The following is a 20891-nucleotide window of genomic DNA, read 5'->3' on the forward strand; positions in this document are numbered from 1 at the left end:
AGTTTTTGAAATGGGACCAAAAATGTTCCTACCATCATAATATTAAGTTTGGGACATGTTTTATTTGTTCAGAATATAATAACCTGTCCAGGTAAATGTAAGAGACGGGGCGGTGAGATAATTTCTTACACTTTCTGTTGAGGAATCTTGCACATCAGAGTTAGGTTCGCGATTCACATGAATTTCCTATGTTTAAATTATTTTGTAACTAGAACCATAGAGTGTTAAATGCAGCATGGAAACAGGCCATTCGGCCCCACGGCTATGGTGACCACGGTTGCACTGCCTACCTGAGCAAGGGCCCATATCCATCCAAACCTTCCCTATTCATGTCCAAATGCTTTATCGATATCAATAGAAACATAGAAACTAGGGAGTAGGAGTGGGCCATTCGGCCCTTTGAGCCAGCACCACCATTCAATATGATAATGACTGATCATCCAAACTCAGTGCCCCAAATTTTTTTTCAATCTTACTTACCTTGCCCGGAGATGCAATTTTTTTTTCCGGATTGTATCTCCGGGTCGCTCTGCGGCCATAACATCATGGGGCTGGCGGCCTTGCTCGCGGACTGACTTTGAGCCCCAGCGCAGGGCCGTGGACTTACCATCAGAAGCCTGTGATCCCTTGCCTGGGATCGACGCTCCAACTGCGGCCTTTAATATCGAGGAGCTCGCAGTCTCGGGTAGAGACTGAAGTCGGGAAGCTCCACGGTGCAGGAGGTTCGACTAGCCCTGATCCGAGTCCCGATCGCCTGGCGCGGGGAGCTGAGATTCCCTCCCCCTTCTTAAAAAGTGGGATAACATTAGCTACCCTTTCAATCCACAGGAACTGATCCTGAATCTATAGAACATTGGAAAATGATCACCAATGCGTCCACGATTTCTAGAGCCGCTTCCTTTACCTTAATAAGACTGAGCGAAATGTCTTCACTCAGTCTTATGCTATGCCATATCCCCCTATAACTCGAAGATTCTATGATTCTTAAAACTGTGAAGGCCAAGTCACATAATATTTTTAGTTTACTTTAGGTTAGTTTAGAGATACAGCGTGGAAACAGCATCTTCGGCGCACTGAGTCCGTGCCGATCAACGATCACCGCACATTAACACTTTTCTACATACACTAGGGACAATTTACATTTATACCAATTAACCTACAAAACAGTACGTCTTTGGAGTGTGGGAGGAATCCAAAGACCTAGGAGGAAACCCGCGCAGGTGACGGGGAGAAGGTACAAACTCCGTACAGGCAGCACCCGTAGTCAGGATCGAACCCGGGACTCGGGGCTCCCAGCAACTCTACCACCATGCCGCCTTAAGAAATATACATTTCTATATGTAAAAATAATAAAGGTATAAGGGGAAGGAGCAATGAATATGGTATTGAGATGGACGATAAGACAGATTTTATTGAATGATAGAGAAAACTTGAATCGCCAAATGGCCACTTTTAGCTGGTATTTTCTGTTTCTGGGTTTTACATTTGACAACATGATATGATTTGCTGTGAGTTATAACCCTTTCATTTTTTTCCAGTTGTTCCGGAGGAAGTGGACAGGAAAGACATTGTGTTCCTTATTGACGGATCTGCTACCATTGGGAATGTCAATTTTATTCACATCCGTGAATTCATTACAAGATTAATCGATAAGTTGGGACATTGGAAGAATGAGTGCAAGTGGTGTGGCACACAGTACAATGCGATGGTGTAAAAAACAGAATGCTTCTTGAAACAGTTACTCAACCAAATCCCAACTTATCAATCACTTGAAAGGACTCAAGGTAAAAGGTGGCAGGATGGTTCAACACTGGGGCAGCACTGAACTATGTCCTCGGGAATCACTTTACTAAAGACCAGGAAGCAGGAGAGAAGAAGGCGTTCCTCAGATCTTGGTGCTGCTCACTGGTGCAAAGTCCAAGATGATATCAAATCACCAGCAGATGACTTGACGCAAGCTGCAATAAAGACTTTCAGTGTGGGAGCAAAGTATGCTGATACAGCACAGCTGATGGAGATCGCAAGTGACCCAAGTCTGGTTTTCAAAGTAAAGGAATTCCGCTCCCTGCCTGAGATAGAGAGTCAGTGTTGACACCATTATCAACAATAGTGATGGTGCCCACAGTGTCCCTGGAGCCCACAGTGTCCCTGGTGCCCGAGTGCCCACGGTACCTTTTTGACAACAACATTTTGCTCCAACGATTGCTCCAACGGTTTGCTCCAACAGTTGCTGTGCCCACAGGTATCTGATGCTTTACATCATATTGAATTATAATTGCACACATTGTTTTACAAGTTGAGTTATCAGAGTCAGAGGGGCACAGCAGAGGAGTTTCTGCCTTACAGCACTTGCAGCGCCAGAAATCTGGGGTCGATCCCAACTATGGGTGCTGTCTGTTCTGAGTTTGTGCATTCTCCCTATTACTTGCATGGGTTTTCTCCGAGATCTTCAGTTTCCTCCCACACTCCAAAGACGTACAGGTTTGTAGGTTAGTTGGCTTGACATAAATGTAAATTGCCCCTAGTGTGTGTAGGATGGTGCTAGTGTGCGGGGATCGCTGGGCGGCGCGGGCTAGGTGGACCGAAGATACTGTTTGTGCACTGTAATTCTAAACTACACTAAACTAACATCATAGGGAGATGCCAGTGGAAATGTATCCAAGGCTTGGTAAGAATTTGAAAGAACTTCTAATGTAGATAAAGCATGCACATGTATTTAAGATAAGTTGATGATCAAAAAAAATAGATTCACAAATAATGATGGTAGATTGGGTGAACCGGAACAAGAGGAACCTAACAGCATCAGTGACCAGTTGTGTTAACTGGCCTTCTTTCTGCTGAATAGTCAGTGTAAACAAAAGCTCAATTTAACCCTGTGTATAAATAACAAGAGGATTTGAGTAAAGGAGTAAAGGGGCTGTCCCACTGCGGCGACCGAATTGTCGAGTTTAGAAGTGTTTGCCCTCGATTGTGGAATTCTCTTGCCCACAAGGTCCTAGGAGGTCTTTTTTGTAACTCTTCTTCATGCTCGAGAGTAGTCCCCGCGCACCTTCGAGGCCTCAGGTAGGTCGCGGCGTATGTTTCAACATGCTGAAAAATGGCCACGTGTAAAAAAAAGGTCACCATGGTAGGTTTAGAGTCGAAGTAGGTCGTAGTAGTGTCTACATGTTAGTCGTAGGTAATCGAGGGTAGTCGAAGGTTATCGAAGGTAGTCGTAGATAGTCTTCAACATAGTTGAGGGAAGTCTTCAACATAGCTGAAGGAGGTTGCCTTCTCTCTCCACTATTCGGTGTCCAATTTTCCCAAAGCTAGTCTCTGCTAGTCTTCAACATAGTTGAGGGAAGTTGAAGGAGGTTGCCTACACTCTCCACTATTTGGTGTCCAATTTTCCCGAAGCTGGTCTTCAACATAGTCAAAGGAGGTTGAAGGAGGTCTTCGACATAGTTGAAGGAGGTCTTCAACCTGACATTTTTTTCAAACTCTCCTAAACTCGCCAATTAGGTCGCCGCAGTGGTCCTACTGCAGCTGTACAGGGCACTTGTGAGACCACATCTAGAGTATTGTGTGCAGTTTTAGTCTCTTTATTTGAGCAAGGACATCCTTGCTATCGAGGGAGTGCAGCGTAGGTTCACGAGGTTAATCACCGGGATGGCGGGACTGTCCATATGAAGAAAGTTTGGAAAGACTGAGCTTGTATTCGCTGGAATTTGGAAGGATGAGTTGTATAAAATTATATAAGGACTGGACAAGCTAGATGCAGGATCATTTTTCCCAATGACGGGGGAAGTCCAGAACCAGGGGTCACAGTCTAAGAAGAAAAAGGGGAGGCCTCTTAAAACTGAGATGAGAAGAAACTTTTTCACCCAGAGAGTTGTGAATTTGTGGAATTCCCTGCCACAGAAGGCTGTAGAGGCCAATTCACTGGATTACTTTAAAAGAGATTAAACAGAACTCTTCGGGCTAGTGGAATCAAGGGATTATGGGGAGAAGGCAGGCACGGGTTTACTGATTGTGGATGATCAGCCATTATCACTATGAATGGTGGTGCAAGCTCGAAGGGCTAAATGGCTTCCTCCTGCCCCTATTTTCCATGTTTCTATGTTTCTATAACAATATCTCACTGAGACCTGGCAACAACCCAATGTCTTCTTCTCTCCCCTCAATCAAGCATCCCCACCTGGATTTAATTACATCTCCAAACCCCGCCCCCGCCGCCAGGGAGGTGGCCTCGCTGTTATTTTCACCAGAACTTTCCGATCACTGAACTCAACCCTCCCCCCAGTAGTCATCATTTGATTCCTCGCCTTCAAAGCCCTTTCCTCCATGACAGTCATCCTCATTTACCGGCCACCTAAACCAAACCCCTCCTTCCTATCTGACTTCACTGAACTCCTCACATTTGCCTCATCCCTCTCCCCACATCTGCTGCTACTTGGTGACTTGGTGATTTAAATATATCATTTACCCCCCCACCTGCAAGCTCGCATCTGAATTCGCCTTTTTACTGGACAACTTCTCTCTCACTCAGCACGTCACCTTTCCCCACCCATGACAAACAGGTCACATCCTTGATCTGGTCTGCTCCACAAATCAACCGGTAACTCGACCTCAATCCATGCCTCTTCCCCCCTCTCTGATCATAAGCTTATACGGTTCACCATCCCTTCTCCGACACCTCCGCCCCCGCTTCCTCCGAGGAAATCACCTTCCGTAATCTAAAATCCATCGTTCCCCACCATCTCTTCTGACCTGCTTCTCCCACCACTCTCCCCCTGGACTCAACCCCCATCTCACCTGATGATATCACAAACCATCACAACGCCACCCTTGTCTACCTCCCTGAACACTATGGCCCCCCTCAAAACAAGAACCGTAACTTTCAACACATCTTTACCCTGGTACAACACCTTGCACTTCGTAAACTGAAACAGACTGGTCGCCGACTTAAACGACTCACAAATAAATCATCTCTCACAGTCCACTTTGAAGCTTACAAACTCCACCTCACTGATTACAAAGATGCCCTCATTACTGCAAATCAGCCTACCTCTCCTCCATATTCACTGATCCCTGCCTAAAGCACAGAACCCTCTTCTCCACAGTGGGCAACCTCCTCAAGCCTCGAGCCAATACTCTCCCTACCTCTACTCCGGATCTCTGCAACTCATTCCTCCACTTTTTCGCTGATAAATCAGCACCATCTATCAATCTTTATCCCCTGTACCCGACTCCCAGCATCTACTCCACCACCTACCAAGGCCCCCCCTTTCAACATCTCCACTGACCTCCTTTACTCCTCCTCCACACTGCTTCCTCTCCCCAGTTTGACCTGGTCACCCCTACTGAAATCTCCAAACTCATTAGCTCTTCCAAACCCACTACCTGCTCCCTCGACCCTCTCCCCACTCCCCTGCTGAAGTCCTGTCTCCCCATTCTCTGCCCCTACCCTCATTAATCTCTTCAACTCCTCATTGTCCCAAGGAATTGTCCCCTCTGCTTTCAAAACTGCTGTTGTCACACCAATCTTAAAGAAACCTGGTCTTGATCCCTCCTCTCTCATTACTACCGCCCAATCTCAAACCTCCCCTTTCTTTCAAAAAACCCGGAGTGTATCGTTGCGTCGCAACTTCATTCCCACCTCCTTGCGTATAAACCTATTCGTACCCCTCCAATCTGGCTTTCGCCCCCTCCATAGCACAGAAACTGCTCTCCTCAAAGTCCTCAACGACCTCCTCACCTCTGCTGACACTGGTTCCCTCAACATCCTCATCCTCCTCGACCTGAGCGCAGCCTTCGATACAGTGAACCATAACATCCTGCTCACCAACTCAAAGACCTCGGCATTGAAGGCTCTGCACTCAGCTGGCTCAGTTCCTACCTTTCCAACAGATCCCACCATCTCTCTCCACAACCACACCTCTGCTACAGCCACAGTTACTCAAAGCGTTCCCCAAGGCTCCGTACTCAGCCCCCTCCTCTTCATCATCTCTACATCCTCCCCCTTGGTCAGATACTCCGCCACTTCAAACCTGGACTCCCACTGTTACGCCCGATGACACCCAGATCTACCTCGGCACCAAATCCCCCCCCCCCCCCCCCCCCCCCCCCCCCCCCCCCCCCCCCCCCCCCCCCCTCTCCCATATCACCTCCTGTTTGTCAGCTATAAAAACCTGGATGCAACATAACTTTCTCAAACTCAACAGCGATAAGACAGAATTCCTCCTCATACGCTCCAAAGCCACACTCAGCAAAATCAATAATCCCACTCTCACCATCGACGGCACCACTGTCTCCCCGTCTCCCAAGGCCCGTAACCTTGGCGTGATCTTTGATTCTACCCTCTCCCTTGAGCCTCACATCAGCCATGTCATTAAAACCTCCTTCTTTCATCTCCGCAACATCGCCAAACTCAGACCCTCTCTCACACCGCCCGCTGCTGAAAGACTCATCCATGCCTTCATCTCCTCCCAACTGGACTATTGCAACTCACTTCTCCTTGGCATCAGCTCCACCTACATCAACCGACTCCAACTGGTCCAGAAAGCAGCCGCCCGACTCATCACCCACACCAAATCCTGGCATAACATCACTCCAGTCCTCAAACAACTTCACTGGCTTCCCATCTCCCACCGGATCACCTACAAAATCCTGATCCTCACCTACAAAGCCCTCCACCATCTGGCCCCCCCATATCTCACTGACCTCCTCTCCCCCTACCAACCCTCACGGTCCCTCAGATCCACATCAGCCGGACTCCTCTCCATCCACAAGTCCAACCTCCGCAGTTTTGGGGACAGAGCCTTCTCCAGGGCAGCTCCCAGGCTCTGGAACTCCCTCCCCCAACTGATCCGCAATTCCGTGTCCCTCACCATCTTCCAGTCCCGCCTCAAGACCCATATCTTCACCTCTGCCTATCCTTAGCCCCACGTCCCCCTCCCTTTTCATCTGTGAATTAATTGCCTCATATTGTGTTTTGAATTGTATTCTGTCTTTACTTTGTGTACGAGTCATGTCTCTACTATTTATTTCATTCCCCTTACATGTTTTTCCTCTACCCGCTAAATTTTTGTATGGTGTCCTTGAGACTCTTGAAAGGCGCCCATCAATAAAATTTATTATTATTATTATTAATATGAATTATCGAGGAACAACTTGATTTTCCATCAGGAAGAAATGCTTTCCTCATAGTCTCCTCCATTGTGGGTGTGTTCAGTCTATCTATGTAGACGCATTAACTCTATCTATGTTACCTCTCAGTCTTTTGCTCAAATCTACATATTTTCATAAGGCCATATGGTCGTCAATGCTTTTTGTTCTCAGAATATATTTAGTTAACCGGCTCTGTGGCTCCGTTCTTTATCATTCCTGCGGAGTTTCTAGCCACGGGCGAGGCGTGGACTTTCCATTGCGGAGCCGGGCGATCCCTTGACGGGGGTCGCCAGAAGAAGTGCTCCGATCGCTGGCCCACGGACCATGACATCCCTAAGCGGAGATTCTAGCCGCGAGCGAGGTGTGGACTTTAAGAGCTCCGACATCGTGAAGCCCCGGTTTCTGGTAGGAAGCGGCCGATTCGGGACTTCCAAGCAGCGGAGTGTCCGTCCATGCTGACATCGGAGTTTCGAGCATCCCGACGAGAGGGCCTGTACATTGGGCCGTCCGTAGTGGCGACTGCGGAGGGTTCATGGCCCTGATCTCGGATGAACAAAATAGGAGGACAGATGCTGCTGCACCCGCTGAGTTTCTCCAGCATTTTTGTGTACCAAAAGAGGAGGACTGTCTGAATGTTATTGCGTTCCACCACAGTGAAGAATGTTGATTCCACTGTGGTGGATGTTCACGTTATACTCGATTGTGTATTGTGCTCTTTTGTTTGTGTGGCTGCATAGTGTCAAATTCCACTGTACCTCAATTGGTGCATGTGGCAATAAATGTGAACTTGAACTTGAACTTGTGAAGTGTTACCTAGAGTGAGACATGCTGCAACTTTTGTAGAATATCAAGTGCTATATGATCGTGTGTGAATCACAACCCTGTCATTTTTTCTAGTTCCGGAGCAAGCGGACAGGAAAGACATTGTGTTCCTTATCGATGGATCTGCTACCATTGGGAATGTCAACTTTATGCACATCCGTGAATTCATCATAAAATTAATCGCCGGGTTGGACATTGGAAGGAATGGAGTGCAAGTGGGTGTGGCACAGTACAGCGATGGTGTCAAAACAGAATGCTACTTGAACAGTTACTCAACCAAATCCCAACTTGTGAATCACTTGAAAGGAGTCAAGGTAAAAGGTGGCAGGGTGGTCAACACTGGGGCGGCACTGAACTATGTCCTCGGGAATCACTTTACTAAAGACGCGGGAAGCAGGAAAGACGAAGGTGTTCCGCAAATCTTGGTGCTGCTCACTGGTGCAAAGTCTACAGATCTCATCAAATCGTCAGCAACTGCCCTGAAGAGGGCTGCCGTGATGATCTTTGCCATCGGAGCGAGGAAAGCAGATCCAGCACAGCTGAGTGAGATTGCAAACGACCCCAGTTTGGTGTTCAGAGTGAAGGAATTTAACTCCCTGCCACAACTCCAGAAGCAGGTGCTGGCCACATTATCAACACTGCCTACTTCACAACCAACCACTGAACAGCCGACTGTAACCAGTAAGCAAGGTATTTATTACATTCCTATTTTAGCTAATAATTGCTGTGTGGTAATTATTAATACACTACCCCCCCCCCCCTTGCCCCCTCGCCCCCTCGGCCCCCCCCATGTGTGGGGGGTGGTTAGTGTGTGTGTGTGACGCCGCAAGCCCCACCCGCAACCGCACGTGAAGGGACAGGACCCAACGGGTCCCCCTTGGTCTAGTACAGTATAAAGCTTATTCACATCAGACTGCGTTATGGATACTAAAATAACAAAATCGACCACATGCAGAGAAAATGTGCAATAGACCTGCAGAACTCCATCTTGGCATCATGTTCAGCACTGACATAGTTTGACACAGGGCCTCCTCCTGGGCCATATTGTCCTGTGTTTTATGTTCTATAATCTCTTTGGATCCCTTCTATTACATGGATCTTCTTTAACTGCCCCACTCAACCCATTGTTAATGTTGCTCCTTTTATATGAACAGCTTTGTTTTTCCTTTGACATAACGAGAAACAGGGAACTGCAGATGCCGGTTTACACACAAGGACGCAAAGTGCAGGGGTAACTCAGCGGGTCAAGCAGCATCGCTGGAGAACATGGTAGCAGAAGGCCTGAAGCGTCACCTTTCCATGTTCTCCAATGATGCTGCTTGAACCATTGAGTTACTCCAGCACTTTGTGTCCTGTTGACATTACTGTTCATTTATTGCTCTCCAGTCCCTTCAGCAATTCCCTGCACAAACTGATGCGTATGCAGGAGAGAAGTTTTGGATCATTAACGTTTGATCCGCTTATGAACAGTTACAATGCATTGGTATCATAGGGAACAGATCTAATGAATCATATATATGAGCAATTCATTGTGATTTGTTCCACATTATTGCAGTAGAACAGTTAAGGGCCTGTCCCACTTGGGCGACCTAATCTGCGAGTTCTGGAGAGTTTGCCCTCGACTCATACTCGCAGCATTGTCGACACGAGGTGAGGTCATAACTCTCCTTCATGCTCGAGAGTGGTCTCTGCATACTCGAGGCCTCAGCTGGGTCGCGGCGTTTTTTTTCAATATATTAAGAAATGCCAGCGAGTAAAAAAAGGTCGCCATGGAAAAAATCAATACTTTTTTTATCGGTAGGTTTAGTCGTAGTAGGTCGTAGTAGGTCGGCATGTTAGTCGTAGGTATTCAAGGGTAGTCGAAGGTAGTCCAAGGTAGTTGAAGGTAGTCTTCATCATAGTTGAAGGGAGGTCGAAGGAGATCGAAAGAGGTCTTCACTCTCCACTATTCGGTGTCCAATTTTCCCGAAGTTAGTCGTAGCTAGTCGAAGCTGGTCTTCAACATAGTCGAAGGAGATCTTCTACATAGTTGAAGGAGGTCTTCAACATGTCATTTTTTTATACTCTTCTAAATTCGCCAATTAGGTCACCCAAGTGGGACAGCCCCTTTATGACCATTCCAAAATATTTAATTGGCTGTTAAACCACTTGGACTGCTCTGAAAGAGGTATAATTGCCTGAAGAAGATTATCTTCAATAGTTTATATTTTGAAAGACTAGGTAGCTATAATGTGTAGGGAGGAACTGCAGATGCTGGTTTACACCGAAGATAGACACAAAAAGCTGGAGTAACTCAGTGGAACGGGCAACATCTCTGGAGAGAAGGAATGGGTGATGTTTCAGGTGAGAGAATGAGAGTCAGGGGAGAGGGAGGCACAGAGATAAGGAAGTGCGAGGTGTGAAAATGAAACATTAAAAGAGATAAAGTTCAAGGAAAATGTAGAATAGATCGTTGTTAGCCAGGAGAAGGCGACACCAAAGCAAACAGAAATAAAATGAATGGGTTTCACGTTGACTTGTTGGTATGGATAGAGGGTTGTGGTGGAAGGTAGACTGGGCTTATATTTACTGGAATTTAGAAGGATGAGGGGATTTTATAGATACATATACAATTATTAAGGCTAGATGAGGAAAAATTATCCCGATTTTGGGGGAGTTCAAAACCAGGGGTCACATTTTAAGAATAAGGGTTTAGGACTGTGATGAGGAAAAAAAATGTTCACTCAGAGAGTTGTGAATCTGTTGAACAGAAGGCAGTGAAGGCCAATTCACTGGATGTATTCAACAGATAGTTAGATAGAGCTCTTAGGGCTAACAGAATCAAGGGAAATTGGGAGAAAGCAGGAACAGGTTACTGATTTTGGATGATTAGCCATGATCATATTGAATGGTGGTGCTGGCTCGAAGGGTTGAATGGCCTACTCCTGCACCTATTTTCTATGTTCCTAGATATTCTAGGTGTAGGCCTGCAGTTTTGCAGGGATCTTTGCTGGGAACTGCACTGTTAGTGATTTATATACATGACCCAGACATAAATATAGATGGGTTGGTGAGTAAGTTTGCTGATGACACCAAAATTGGAGGAATTGCAGACAGTGAGGAATGCCATTAGAAGATGCAGTGGAATAGAGGCCAGTTGCAGAAATGGGCAGAGAAATGCCCGATGGAATTTAACCGGTCAAGTGTGAGGTGTTGCACTTTGGGAGATTGAATGTGAGGAGAGAGTATACAGTTAAAGGCAAAACCCTTAACAGCATTGATGTGCAGAAGTTTCTCAGAGTCCAAGATCATAGCTCACTGAAGGTGGCAGCACAAGTAGATAGGGTGGTGAAGAAGACATATGTTATCATTGCTTGGGACATTGTCTTCATTGGTGGGGACATTGTCTTCATTGCTAGGTACCTTGTCTTTATTGCTGGGGACATTGAATATAAGGGGGTCAGGAAGTCCTGATGCAGCTCTATAGGACTTTGGTTAAGTTGCGTTTGGAGTATTAGGTGCAGTTGTGGTCCCCCCCCCATTACAGGAGAGGGTGTAAAGCAGGTTTATCAGAATGCTGCCTGGATCAGCCACTCGGAGAGGTTGGATAGACTTGGATCATTTTCTCTGCAATGAAGGAGGTTGAGGGGAAACTTGATAGAAGTATATAACAACATTTAAATTTATTTTATTTTTATTCTTATTTTATTATTATTAATTTTTTTTTTCTTTAGTTTAAGGGGTTTCGTTTTACCTTTTTTCTTTATCTTTTTGTCTTTTTATCTTTGTGTTTTTTTTTACATTTATAAGTTTCCTATTAAAGATTTAACTGTGTTTACACTCTATATTCAATGTGTATTTTGATACTGGTCTCATATTAGGTCATACCTGTTATTAATGTAATCCTAATCTCTATGTATCAATATCATTGTTATGTTTATCATTATTCTTTTTGCTCTGTTTTTTATGTTTTATTTTTGTTTTTTTGGAAAAAACGCAATAAAAAGATGTATATAAAACGATGGGAGGCATTCATAGGATAGAGAGTCAGAACATTTTTCCCAGGGTGGAAATGGCCAACCCAAGAGGGCATAAGGTGAGAGGGGGAGAGTTTAATGGAGATGTGCGGGGAAGCTTTTCCCACAGAGACTGGTGGAGCTCTGGAACACATTGCAAGGGTGGTGGTGGAAGCAGATACGATAGTGGCATTTAAGAGATTTTTAGATAGGCACATGGAATTGCAAGGAATAGAGAGATATGGATCATAGACGGGGTGATGAGATCAGCTTACCTAGGCATCATGTTCTGCTGGGCTGTCCTGTTCTATTTTGCATGTTCTACCTGCTACTTAGTAACACTGGCAATGACACCTTTCCCCACTTGATAACAATTGACGGTAGATTTCACTAGATTAATGATCTAGTGAAATCAATGATTAGGCCACAGTTAAAGAATGATGGGTAAGGCATTTAACATGGAGATGAGGAATCACTTTTTCATACAGAGAGTTGTGAGTCTGTGGAATTCTCTGCCTTAGAGGGCGGTGGAGGCTGGTTCTCTGGATCCTTTCAACAGAGAGCTAGACAGGGCTCTTAAAGATAGCGGAGTCAGGGGATATGGGGAGAAGGCAGGAACGGGGTACTGATTGTGGATGATCAGCCATGATCACAATGAATGGCGGTGCTGGCTTGAAGGGCCGAATGGCCTACTCCTGCACCTATTGTCTGTTGTCTATTGATTCATGAATCACACAGAATAGATTCAACCCTATTTGTCACAAGTGACAATCTTTCACATGGCTGGGGAGATGTTAGTGCTGTAAATATACTCCAATAGCTTGGCCAGATGTGTTTGCTCATTTTAGAAACACCAATTTTCAGTATTACAGCCAGGATATTAGTTTTAGTTTAGCGTTACAGCATGGAAACACATCCCTTGGTCCGCTGAATCTGGGCTGACCATCGATTGATCACTCGATCACACAATAATTCTACACAGTCCATTTACGCTAGGGGCAATTTACAGAGGTCAATTAACCTAAAATCCTGCAACGTTTTTGGATCGTGGGAGGAAACCGCATGTGGAAAGGCGCATCAATTATTTGTAGATTGGTGTGAGCAGGTCAACTAAGTTTATCCCACGTGTAGGAAGGAACTGCAGATGCTGATTTTATACCGAACTATACACAAAATGCTAGGCTAACTCAGCGGGACACGCAGCATCTCTGGAGAGAAGGAATATGTGATGTTTTGGATCAAGACCCTTCTTCAGACTGAAAGTCAGGGGAGATGGAGGCACAGAGGTAAGGATGGGAAGGTGTCAAAACAAGACATCAAAAGAGATGTGGATCAAGGAAAATGAAATGTGGAATAGACCATTGTTAGCTAGGAGAAGTTGACAAAGAAGCGTACAGAGATAAAATGTAATCAGGTAGACAGTCAGACTGGCCGGAGAACTGGGAATGGGGAGGGATGGAGAGAGAGGGAAAGCAATGGTTACTTGAAGTTAATATTCATACCGTTGGGATGTAAGCTGTCCAAGTGAAATATCTCTTTGATGTCTCATATTGACACCTTCCCCTTCCCTGTTGCTGTGTCTCCCTCTCCCCTGACTTTCTGAAGAAGTCTGAAGAATGGTCTCGACCCGAAACATCTGGATAGACCCCGGTCGCGCGCGGCGTCCCAGGATTTTTGGGATTCACAAAATCTTCGTGCGACCCCTGCGTGACGCACAAATGACGCTTAAGTGGGACAGCCCTTAAGTTTCACCCACATGTTATTTCACTCATGACCTGTTGCAGATCCAGCCTGAGAGCTAGGTTCCTCAGGACCCATCAAACTAGGTGTGTGGTGTTAATGCAAAGCCACTTTTGGTGATTGACATTGAAGTTTCCTGTCTGTATATTCTCTGCTCTTGATTCTTTCCTCGATTCTTCTACACATTCAAAAGGGAAGCGCACTGATGAGGGAGAATAGTAGGTGATAATCTGGAGAAATTACCATGCCAATATTTGACCTGATATCGTAAGGCTTCATGGGATCTCGCGTCATTAATCAAACCCACAGATTTAGTTGCTTCAATATGTTTAGGGGCAACATGAGGGGGAACTTCTTTACTCAGAGAGTGGTAGTTGTGTGGAATGAGCTTCCAGTGGAAGTGGTGGAGGCAGGTTCGATTTTATCATTTAAAAATAAATTGGATAGGTATATGGACGGGAAAGGAATGGAGGGTTATGGTCTGAGTGCAGGTAGATGGGACTAGGTGAGAGTAAGTGTTCGGCAAGGACTAGAAGGGCCAAGATGGCCTGTTTCTGTGCTGTAATTGTTATATGGTTATATGGTTTATTAACTGAAATGCCCGATGTGTCTGTCCAGACTATGAGACAGAAGTGTCCAACATGTTGTAACGATTTATTCTGTGAGGACGACACCTTTTTAAAGCACATACATTTTATTTTTATTTTCCATTCATATTAATCGAAGGCTCAAGTTACATTCATTTTGGCCAAAGCAATTAAACGGCATGACGTTCAATGCTTAGAGTTCATTCACAGAGGCAGAATCTTAATTGAATCAGCTCTAAGAGACTGCCAATGATATCATGACCTCTGAAGACACAAAGTGCTGGAGGAACTCAGTGGGTCAGGCAGCTCCGTCAGCAGACTATTTGTAAGCAAGTGACTTGATGGCATGACTGATTGTTCCCTTCCCTGCTTCGAGAGTAAACTAATAGAGTGGTAATAGTACGTTTTGGATTTTCCTGCTTCTTGAGGATAGGACATATCTGGCCAATTGTCCACAGTGCTGGGTAGTTGTAACTGTTCTGTGATAGCTTGGCCAAGGGGATGGCATATTCTGAAGCATGTCTTCAATGTTATTAAAGACATTGTGCCATAGAGTGATACAGTGTGGAAACAGGCCCTTCGGCCCAACTTGCCCACACCAGCCAACATGTCCCAGTGACACTAGTCCCACCTGCCTGCGTTTGGTCCATATCCCTCCAAACCTGCCCTATGCATGTACCTGTCCAGCTGTTTCTTAAACATTGGGATAGTGTCTGCCTCAACTACCTCCTCTGGCACCATGTTCCATACACCCACCACCCTTTGTGCGAAAAGGTTACCCCTTAGATTCCTATTCAATCTTTTCCCCTTCACCGTAAACCGATTGGCAGCTTGTTTTGCAGGGCCCATAGCCTTTGCTGTATCCAATGCTTTTAGCCATTTCTTGACATTACAGAGAGTGAATCAAATTGACTGACAATTGGTATTGATAATGCTGGGCACCAGTGAATGAGGTCAAGATCTGCTTTTGGACTTCTGGTTGAAGATTCTTACAAATGCTTCAGCTTTCCATTTTGTTCTGAACTGCTGGGCTCTCCCTTTGTAGAGGACGGGGATATTTGTCGAGCATCTTCGTCCAATAAGTTGTTTCATTGTCCGTCACCATTCCCAACTGAATGTGATAGGACTGCACTGCTTTGATGTGACCGGTTGACTTGGAAACAAGCCCTTTGACCCAACTCATCCTTGACAACTAAGATCACCCCCTAAGTTAGTTCCATTTCCCTATGTTTGGCCCACATCCTTCTTATCCTTTCCTAAGTATGTACCTATCCAAATGTATTTTAAATGTTATTAATGGACCTGCTTCAACTGCTTCCTCTGACAGCTCTTTCATATACCCACCTCAGTTGCCAAAAGAGCTGGGTGGCATAAGATTGCATGGGAGGTCTTGGGCAGTGGCATGTAGATCAAAGCACATCAGGTTTCCTTTAAATATATTGATGACTTTTGGTTCTGTTGTCCTGAGTCACACCACGATTTGGGGGGAATTAATTTATGCAATTCTCCTCTATTCCTTCTATCAAGAACCTTCACCCCACATCTACCAAATTTTGGATCTCTCTGCTATTGTCTTTATTTCACTCTGTCTATACCTCTTATAATCACATACATCACCATTTTATCTGCAATTCATTCTCCTCTGTTCCCAAGACCAAATCTCCTTACGAGACAATCTCTCCTCTGAAGCTAAATTCTCTACCTCGGCAATTCAAAAATCTTGTGAGTCCCTTCTGTACCATTTTGAAAGTGTAACGGGCCTGTCATAGTCGTAGCAGGTCGCCGAGAAACCAGCGACTGGACCCCCCTTCGACATAAAATTTGAAATAGAATAGTTCCGTTAACAAAAAAAAACTGAAGTCAGCACCAGCGAAACCTACGTCACCTGGCAACAAGTACATTCATCTGGCAACAACCACGACAGCACCTACGCCAGGAGAAGTCAAGCTGCGCTCATTGGCGTCAAACCCACTGTCGGCCAAATGTTTTTAACATGTTGAAAATCCAACGGCGATCAGAAAGACGCTAGGGCTCTTTTGGCGACTGAGGAGACTACTCACGGCCATACAGGTGACACCCCGGCGACCATATGGTGACAGCTTGGTCACCGGCAGTCGTCTAAAAAATCAGCGAAGCGGGACAGGCCCTTAATGTTTAAGCTCCGGTGAGTTGAATCTCCTCAAAAACAGCGCTGTGATTGGAACACTATGGATGACGTCAAATCCATAGGGGGATGATGGGTCAAGTCCAGAACTAGGGGTCACAGTTTAAGGATAAGAGGGAAGTATTTTAGGACCGAGATGAGAACATCACTTTTTACACAGAGTGGTGAATCTGTGGAATTCTCTACCACAGGAGGTAGTTGAGGCCAGTTCATTGGCTATATTTAAGAGGGAGTTAGATGTGGCCCTTGTGGCTAAAGGGATCAGGGGGTATGGGGAGAAGGCAGGTATGGGATACTGAGTTGGATGATCAGCCATGATTATATCGAATGGCGGTGCAGGCTCGAAGGGCCGAATAGCCTACTCCTGCACCTATATTCCATGTTTCTATGTTTCAGTGATGTCAAATCCATAGTAGTAAAACTGGAGAGAAATAAAAGTGATATGAAATTGAGCAAGTATTTAAATTATGAACTGGTTGCTGAATAAGTGGGTACGTTACGGCCTAAATACAAGTATGAAAAATGATACAACATATTACAACATGATACAACATATTACAAAATGATACAACAAGAGTTGCTTCTTTTCTCCAGTAGGGATGTTGTGTTATTATTATTGTACCAACTGCATCTGCTAATGGCTAACGTTAGGTTTTATTTTCCAGTTTTGCCAAAACTATTGGGCAAGAAAGACATTGTGTTCCTCATTGATGCATCGGATAATGTCCGGAACACAGACTTTCTTCATGTCCGTGATTTCATCACATGGATACTGGGGAATCTTGGACTTGGACGTGATGGAATACAAGTGGGTCTGGTGCAGTACAGCAATTATGCAGAGACTGAATTCTATCTGAACACTTATTCTTCAGAAGATGAGATTGTGACTCACATGCAAGGGCTTAGACAGAGGGGTGGGATGCCACTTAATACAGGGGCAGCTCTGGACTACGTCCTTACGAATCACTTCAGCAGATCCTCGGGGAGCAGGAAAGACGAAGGGGTTCCTCAGATATTGGTGCTGATCATGGCTGGAAGATCCAGGGATTACCCCAGGCACTCGGCAGATGCACTGAAGCGAGCTGCTGTCACCGTCGTTGTTGTGGGAACTCGGGGCACAGACCCAGCGCAGGTGAAGGAGATCGCAAGCCAGCCCAGTTTGAGCCACAATGTGGAGGAATTCCGCTCTCTGCCCAACGTACAAGATCAGCTGATGGTATCATTGTCAACTCTGCCCGTTGCACGAGAAACAACTCACCAGCAGCCCACAGTTCCCATCAGACCAGGTACCCCACTTAATCTGCTGTGTTTGTCGTGTAATCTCTTCAACTTGTGTTTGTTGTGTAACTCCTTCAACACAAAGGAGTTCTACACAAGGTTTTAGTGCTGGATAAATCATTCTAGTGTTTCTGGCATTGAGAAACTGAATTTTTCTGTGGAAATATGTATTTATGAAATATCACTGAGGTAAGCATTTCCTGACTGAATTAACAAATTTGTAATGCTCCTAATAATGAATGAAGGAAGTTAAATAGAAAATTTATCCGGCAGATGTTGATTTGAACAATTTATGCACCTTTCATCTAAAATGAAGCTTGATTTTGGTCCCCACTCTACTAAAATGAGATTTTGGTGCTAGAATGCATGTAGAAGGGATTCATGGTCAGATCTGAGATGAAGGGCTTTAATTACAAGGAGAGTTTTCTATAGGGAGTGATTGTTCTCAGTGGAGCTTAGAAGATGCCCTTGCTGAGATTTGTAAAATTCCAAGGGGCATAGAGAGGATAAATACTCATCTAAGTTCCATGTTATCTGCCGCACTGTAAGATTTCGGCACATGGGCTGACTGTCTATGCAGTAGATGATGAAGTTTCAATGGTGGGGAAAAAATACTGACTTCTGGAAAGACGGTGGCAGGTTTGTGCTCCACAGCACGTCATATAATGGGGCTTCACTGGGGTACACTCCAACTATCCTAATTATCTAATGGAGGCAAGGTTTGTGGACTCCAATATTAAATCACTCTAAACATCTGATATCCACTTGCTGCTGCATGGTAGCCAGCTGGCCTTGCATTGCAGCAGTCTGAGCTTTCACTGCTGTGCTCAAGTGGTTGCAGCTGGTGCTGCAATGGAAGTTGCGATATTGGTCAATTGGCATCATGTCATGGTCAGGTCCACACTGTGTTCATGGAGTCAAGGCAATTTCCAGGCTGGAAAGCAATGCCTCAAAGATCATAAGGACATAAGGTCATAAGCGATAGGAGCAGAATTAGGCCATTCAGCCCATCAAATCAACTTCACCATTTAATCATGGCTGATCTATCTCTCCCTCCTAACCCCAATTTCCTGCCTTCTCCCTGTAGCCCCTAACACCCGCATTAATCAAGAATCTATCTATCTCGGCCTTAAAAATATAATTGACATCCTCCACAGCCTCCTGTGGCAAATCATCCCACAGATTCATCATCCTCTGACTAAAGATCTGCTCAAAGTCTTGAAACATTGGTGCCACAGCCCTGACATTGAGCACAAGCTTTTTCACAACTCTACAAATTCACCTAGCATTTCATCGTGCAGACCCATCACGGTGTTTTCTATTGCCTGCCCCATTAAAGTCTTCACCTGAACTCTGTGGAACCAAACGAAATGTGTGGCTTTGCCCACGGGCAAGTTGGCACCGACACCTTCCATGCCCCTGGATGCAGATGTCACCTGCGAGTGGTAGAGGAATGAGCATTTGCTATGAAGCATAGGCCTGTTGTGGTGAGGCTTAAAGCAGGCATGGCTAAGTAGACCCCAGCACATAGAGTGCAACTCTAGCACCAGGGAGAAGCCTTGTATCCAAAGTGTTTACTTCATAGCAACTTCTCCTTTAAACCCCCACACCCTGGCTGATTGCAATCCATGCTCCAAGTCCATTTACCAAATGAACCAGTGCTTGAAGACCTGCAATCATTGCAGGTTTAGCAAAGCTGTACTGAGAGAACTATAAAGGGCCAAAATGTATATTGGGCCCCCTTTCGAATGTTTCCAATGCAATTGTAATGAAGGGGCTGTCCCACTTGGGCGACCTAATTGGCGAGTTTAGAGGAGTTTCAAAAAATTACATGTTGAAGACCTCCTTCGACTATGTAGAAGACCTCTTTCGACCTCCTTCAACTATGTTGAAGACTAGCTTCGACCAGCTATGACTAACCGGGAAAATTGGACACCGAATAGTGGAGAATGAAGACAATCCCCTTCGATCTCCTTCGACCTCCCTTCGACTATGATGAAGACTATCTTTGATTACCTTCGACTACCCTCGATTACCTACGACTAACTTGCCGACCTACTACGACTAAAGCTACGAGTAAAAAAAGTATTGATTTTTTCCATGGTGACCTTTTTTACTCGCGGGCATTTTTTAACATGTTGAAAAACACGCCGCAAACTAGCTGAGGCCTCAAGTACGCGTAGACCGCCCTTAGGCATGAAGGAGAGTTACGAAGACCTCCTACCACCTCGTATCGACCATGCTGCGAGTATGAGTCGAGGGCAAACTCACCAGAACTCGCGGATTCGGTCGCCCAAGTGGGACAGGCCCGTAATTACAATTGCATTGGAAACATTCGAAAGGGGGCTCAATATACATGACCAGGAGTGGGTTTGAATCCCACTTCTGACACCATGTAAAGAGGAGTCATAACACTCTGTGTCTTTACTACTGTTTATTCATGATACACATACGTTGCTGCCCTAGCTGTTCGTGGTCTGTCACCGGAACTAGAGAGAGGGATCAATGGGTGGGAAGGTTGTAATTATACTTGTGATATGGGGAGTGGTTAGTAGTGATGAAGGTACATGCACATGTCATCTACTGTCATGACAAACAGGGGGCATTACAAGTGATTCTCTGGCTATGACTAAACAGTTTTTAATGTAGCCAGAGGAAATGCCTGAAGTATCGAAGGCAAGAGAACATTACACTAGTTAGGCATAAAAAGCTGGAGTAACTCAGCTGGACAGGCAGCATCTCTGGAGAGAAGGGATGGGTGATGTTTCTGGTCGAGACCCTTCTTCAGTCTGACCACTCACCATGCAGCACACCAACGCCTCTACTTTCTTAGAGGCTTAGGATGTTCGGCATGTCCCCTACAACTCTCACCAATCTCTACAGATGCACCATAGAGAGCATTTTAGCTGGGATGCATCACAGCTTGATTTGGGAACAGCTCCATCCGAGACCGCAAGAAATTGCAGTAAATTGTGGACACAGCCCAGAACATCACACAAGCTAACCTCCATTCTATTGACTCCATTTATACCTCACGCTGCCTCGGCAAGGCCAGCAGCATAATCATGGACGAGTCGCACCTTGGCCACTCCCTCTTCTCCCCTCTCCCATCAGGCAAAGGGTACAGAAGTGTGAAAACGCACACCACCAGATTCA

At 45.4% G+C, this 20891-nt stretch overlaps 1 protein-coding gene across 1 annotated transcript in view; it reads left to right on the forward strand.

Annotated features, from left to right (window-relative positions):
* col6a3 (collagen, type VI, alpha 3) overlaps positions 1–20891 on the forward strand; it is a 246465-nt gene that overhangs the window by 162714 nt on the left and 62860 nt on the right. Inside the window, exon 14 of the mRNA XM_055637667.1 lies at positions 17123–17743. Within this exon, the coding sequence (XP_055493642.1) occupies positions 17123–17743 (621 nt within the window). The remainder of the gene's footprint in view (positions 1–17122; positions 17744–20891) is intronic.

Source organism: Leucoraja erinacea, chromosome 7 (genome assembly GCF_028641065.1).
Source record: "Leucoraja erinacea ecotype New England chromosome 7, Leri_hhj_1, whole genome shotgun sequence".
NCBI classification, from domain to species: domain Eukaryota; kingdom Metazoa; phylum Chordata; class Chondrichthyes; order Rajiformes; family Rajidae; genus Leucoraja; species Leucoraja erinaceus.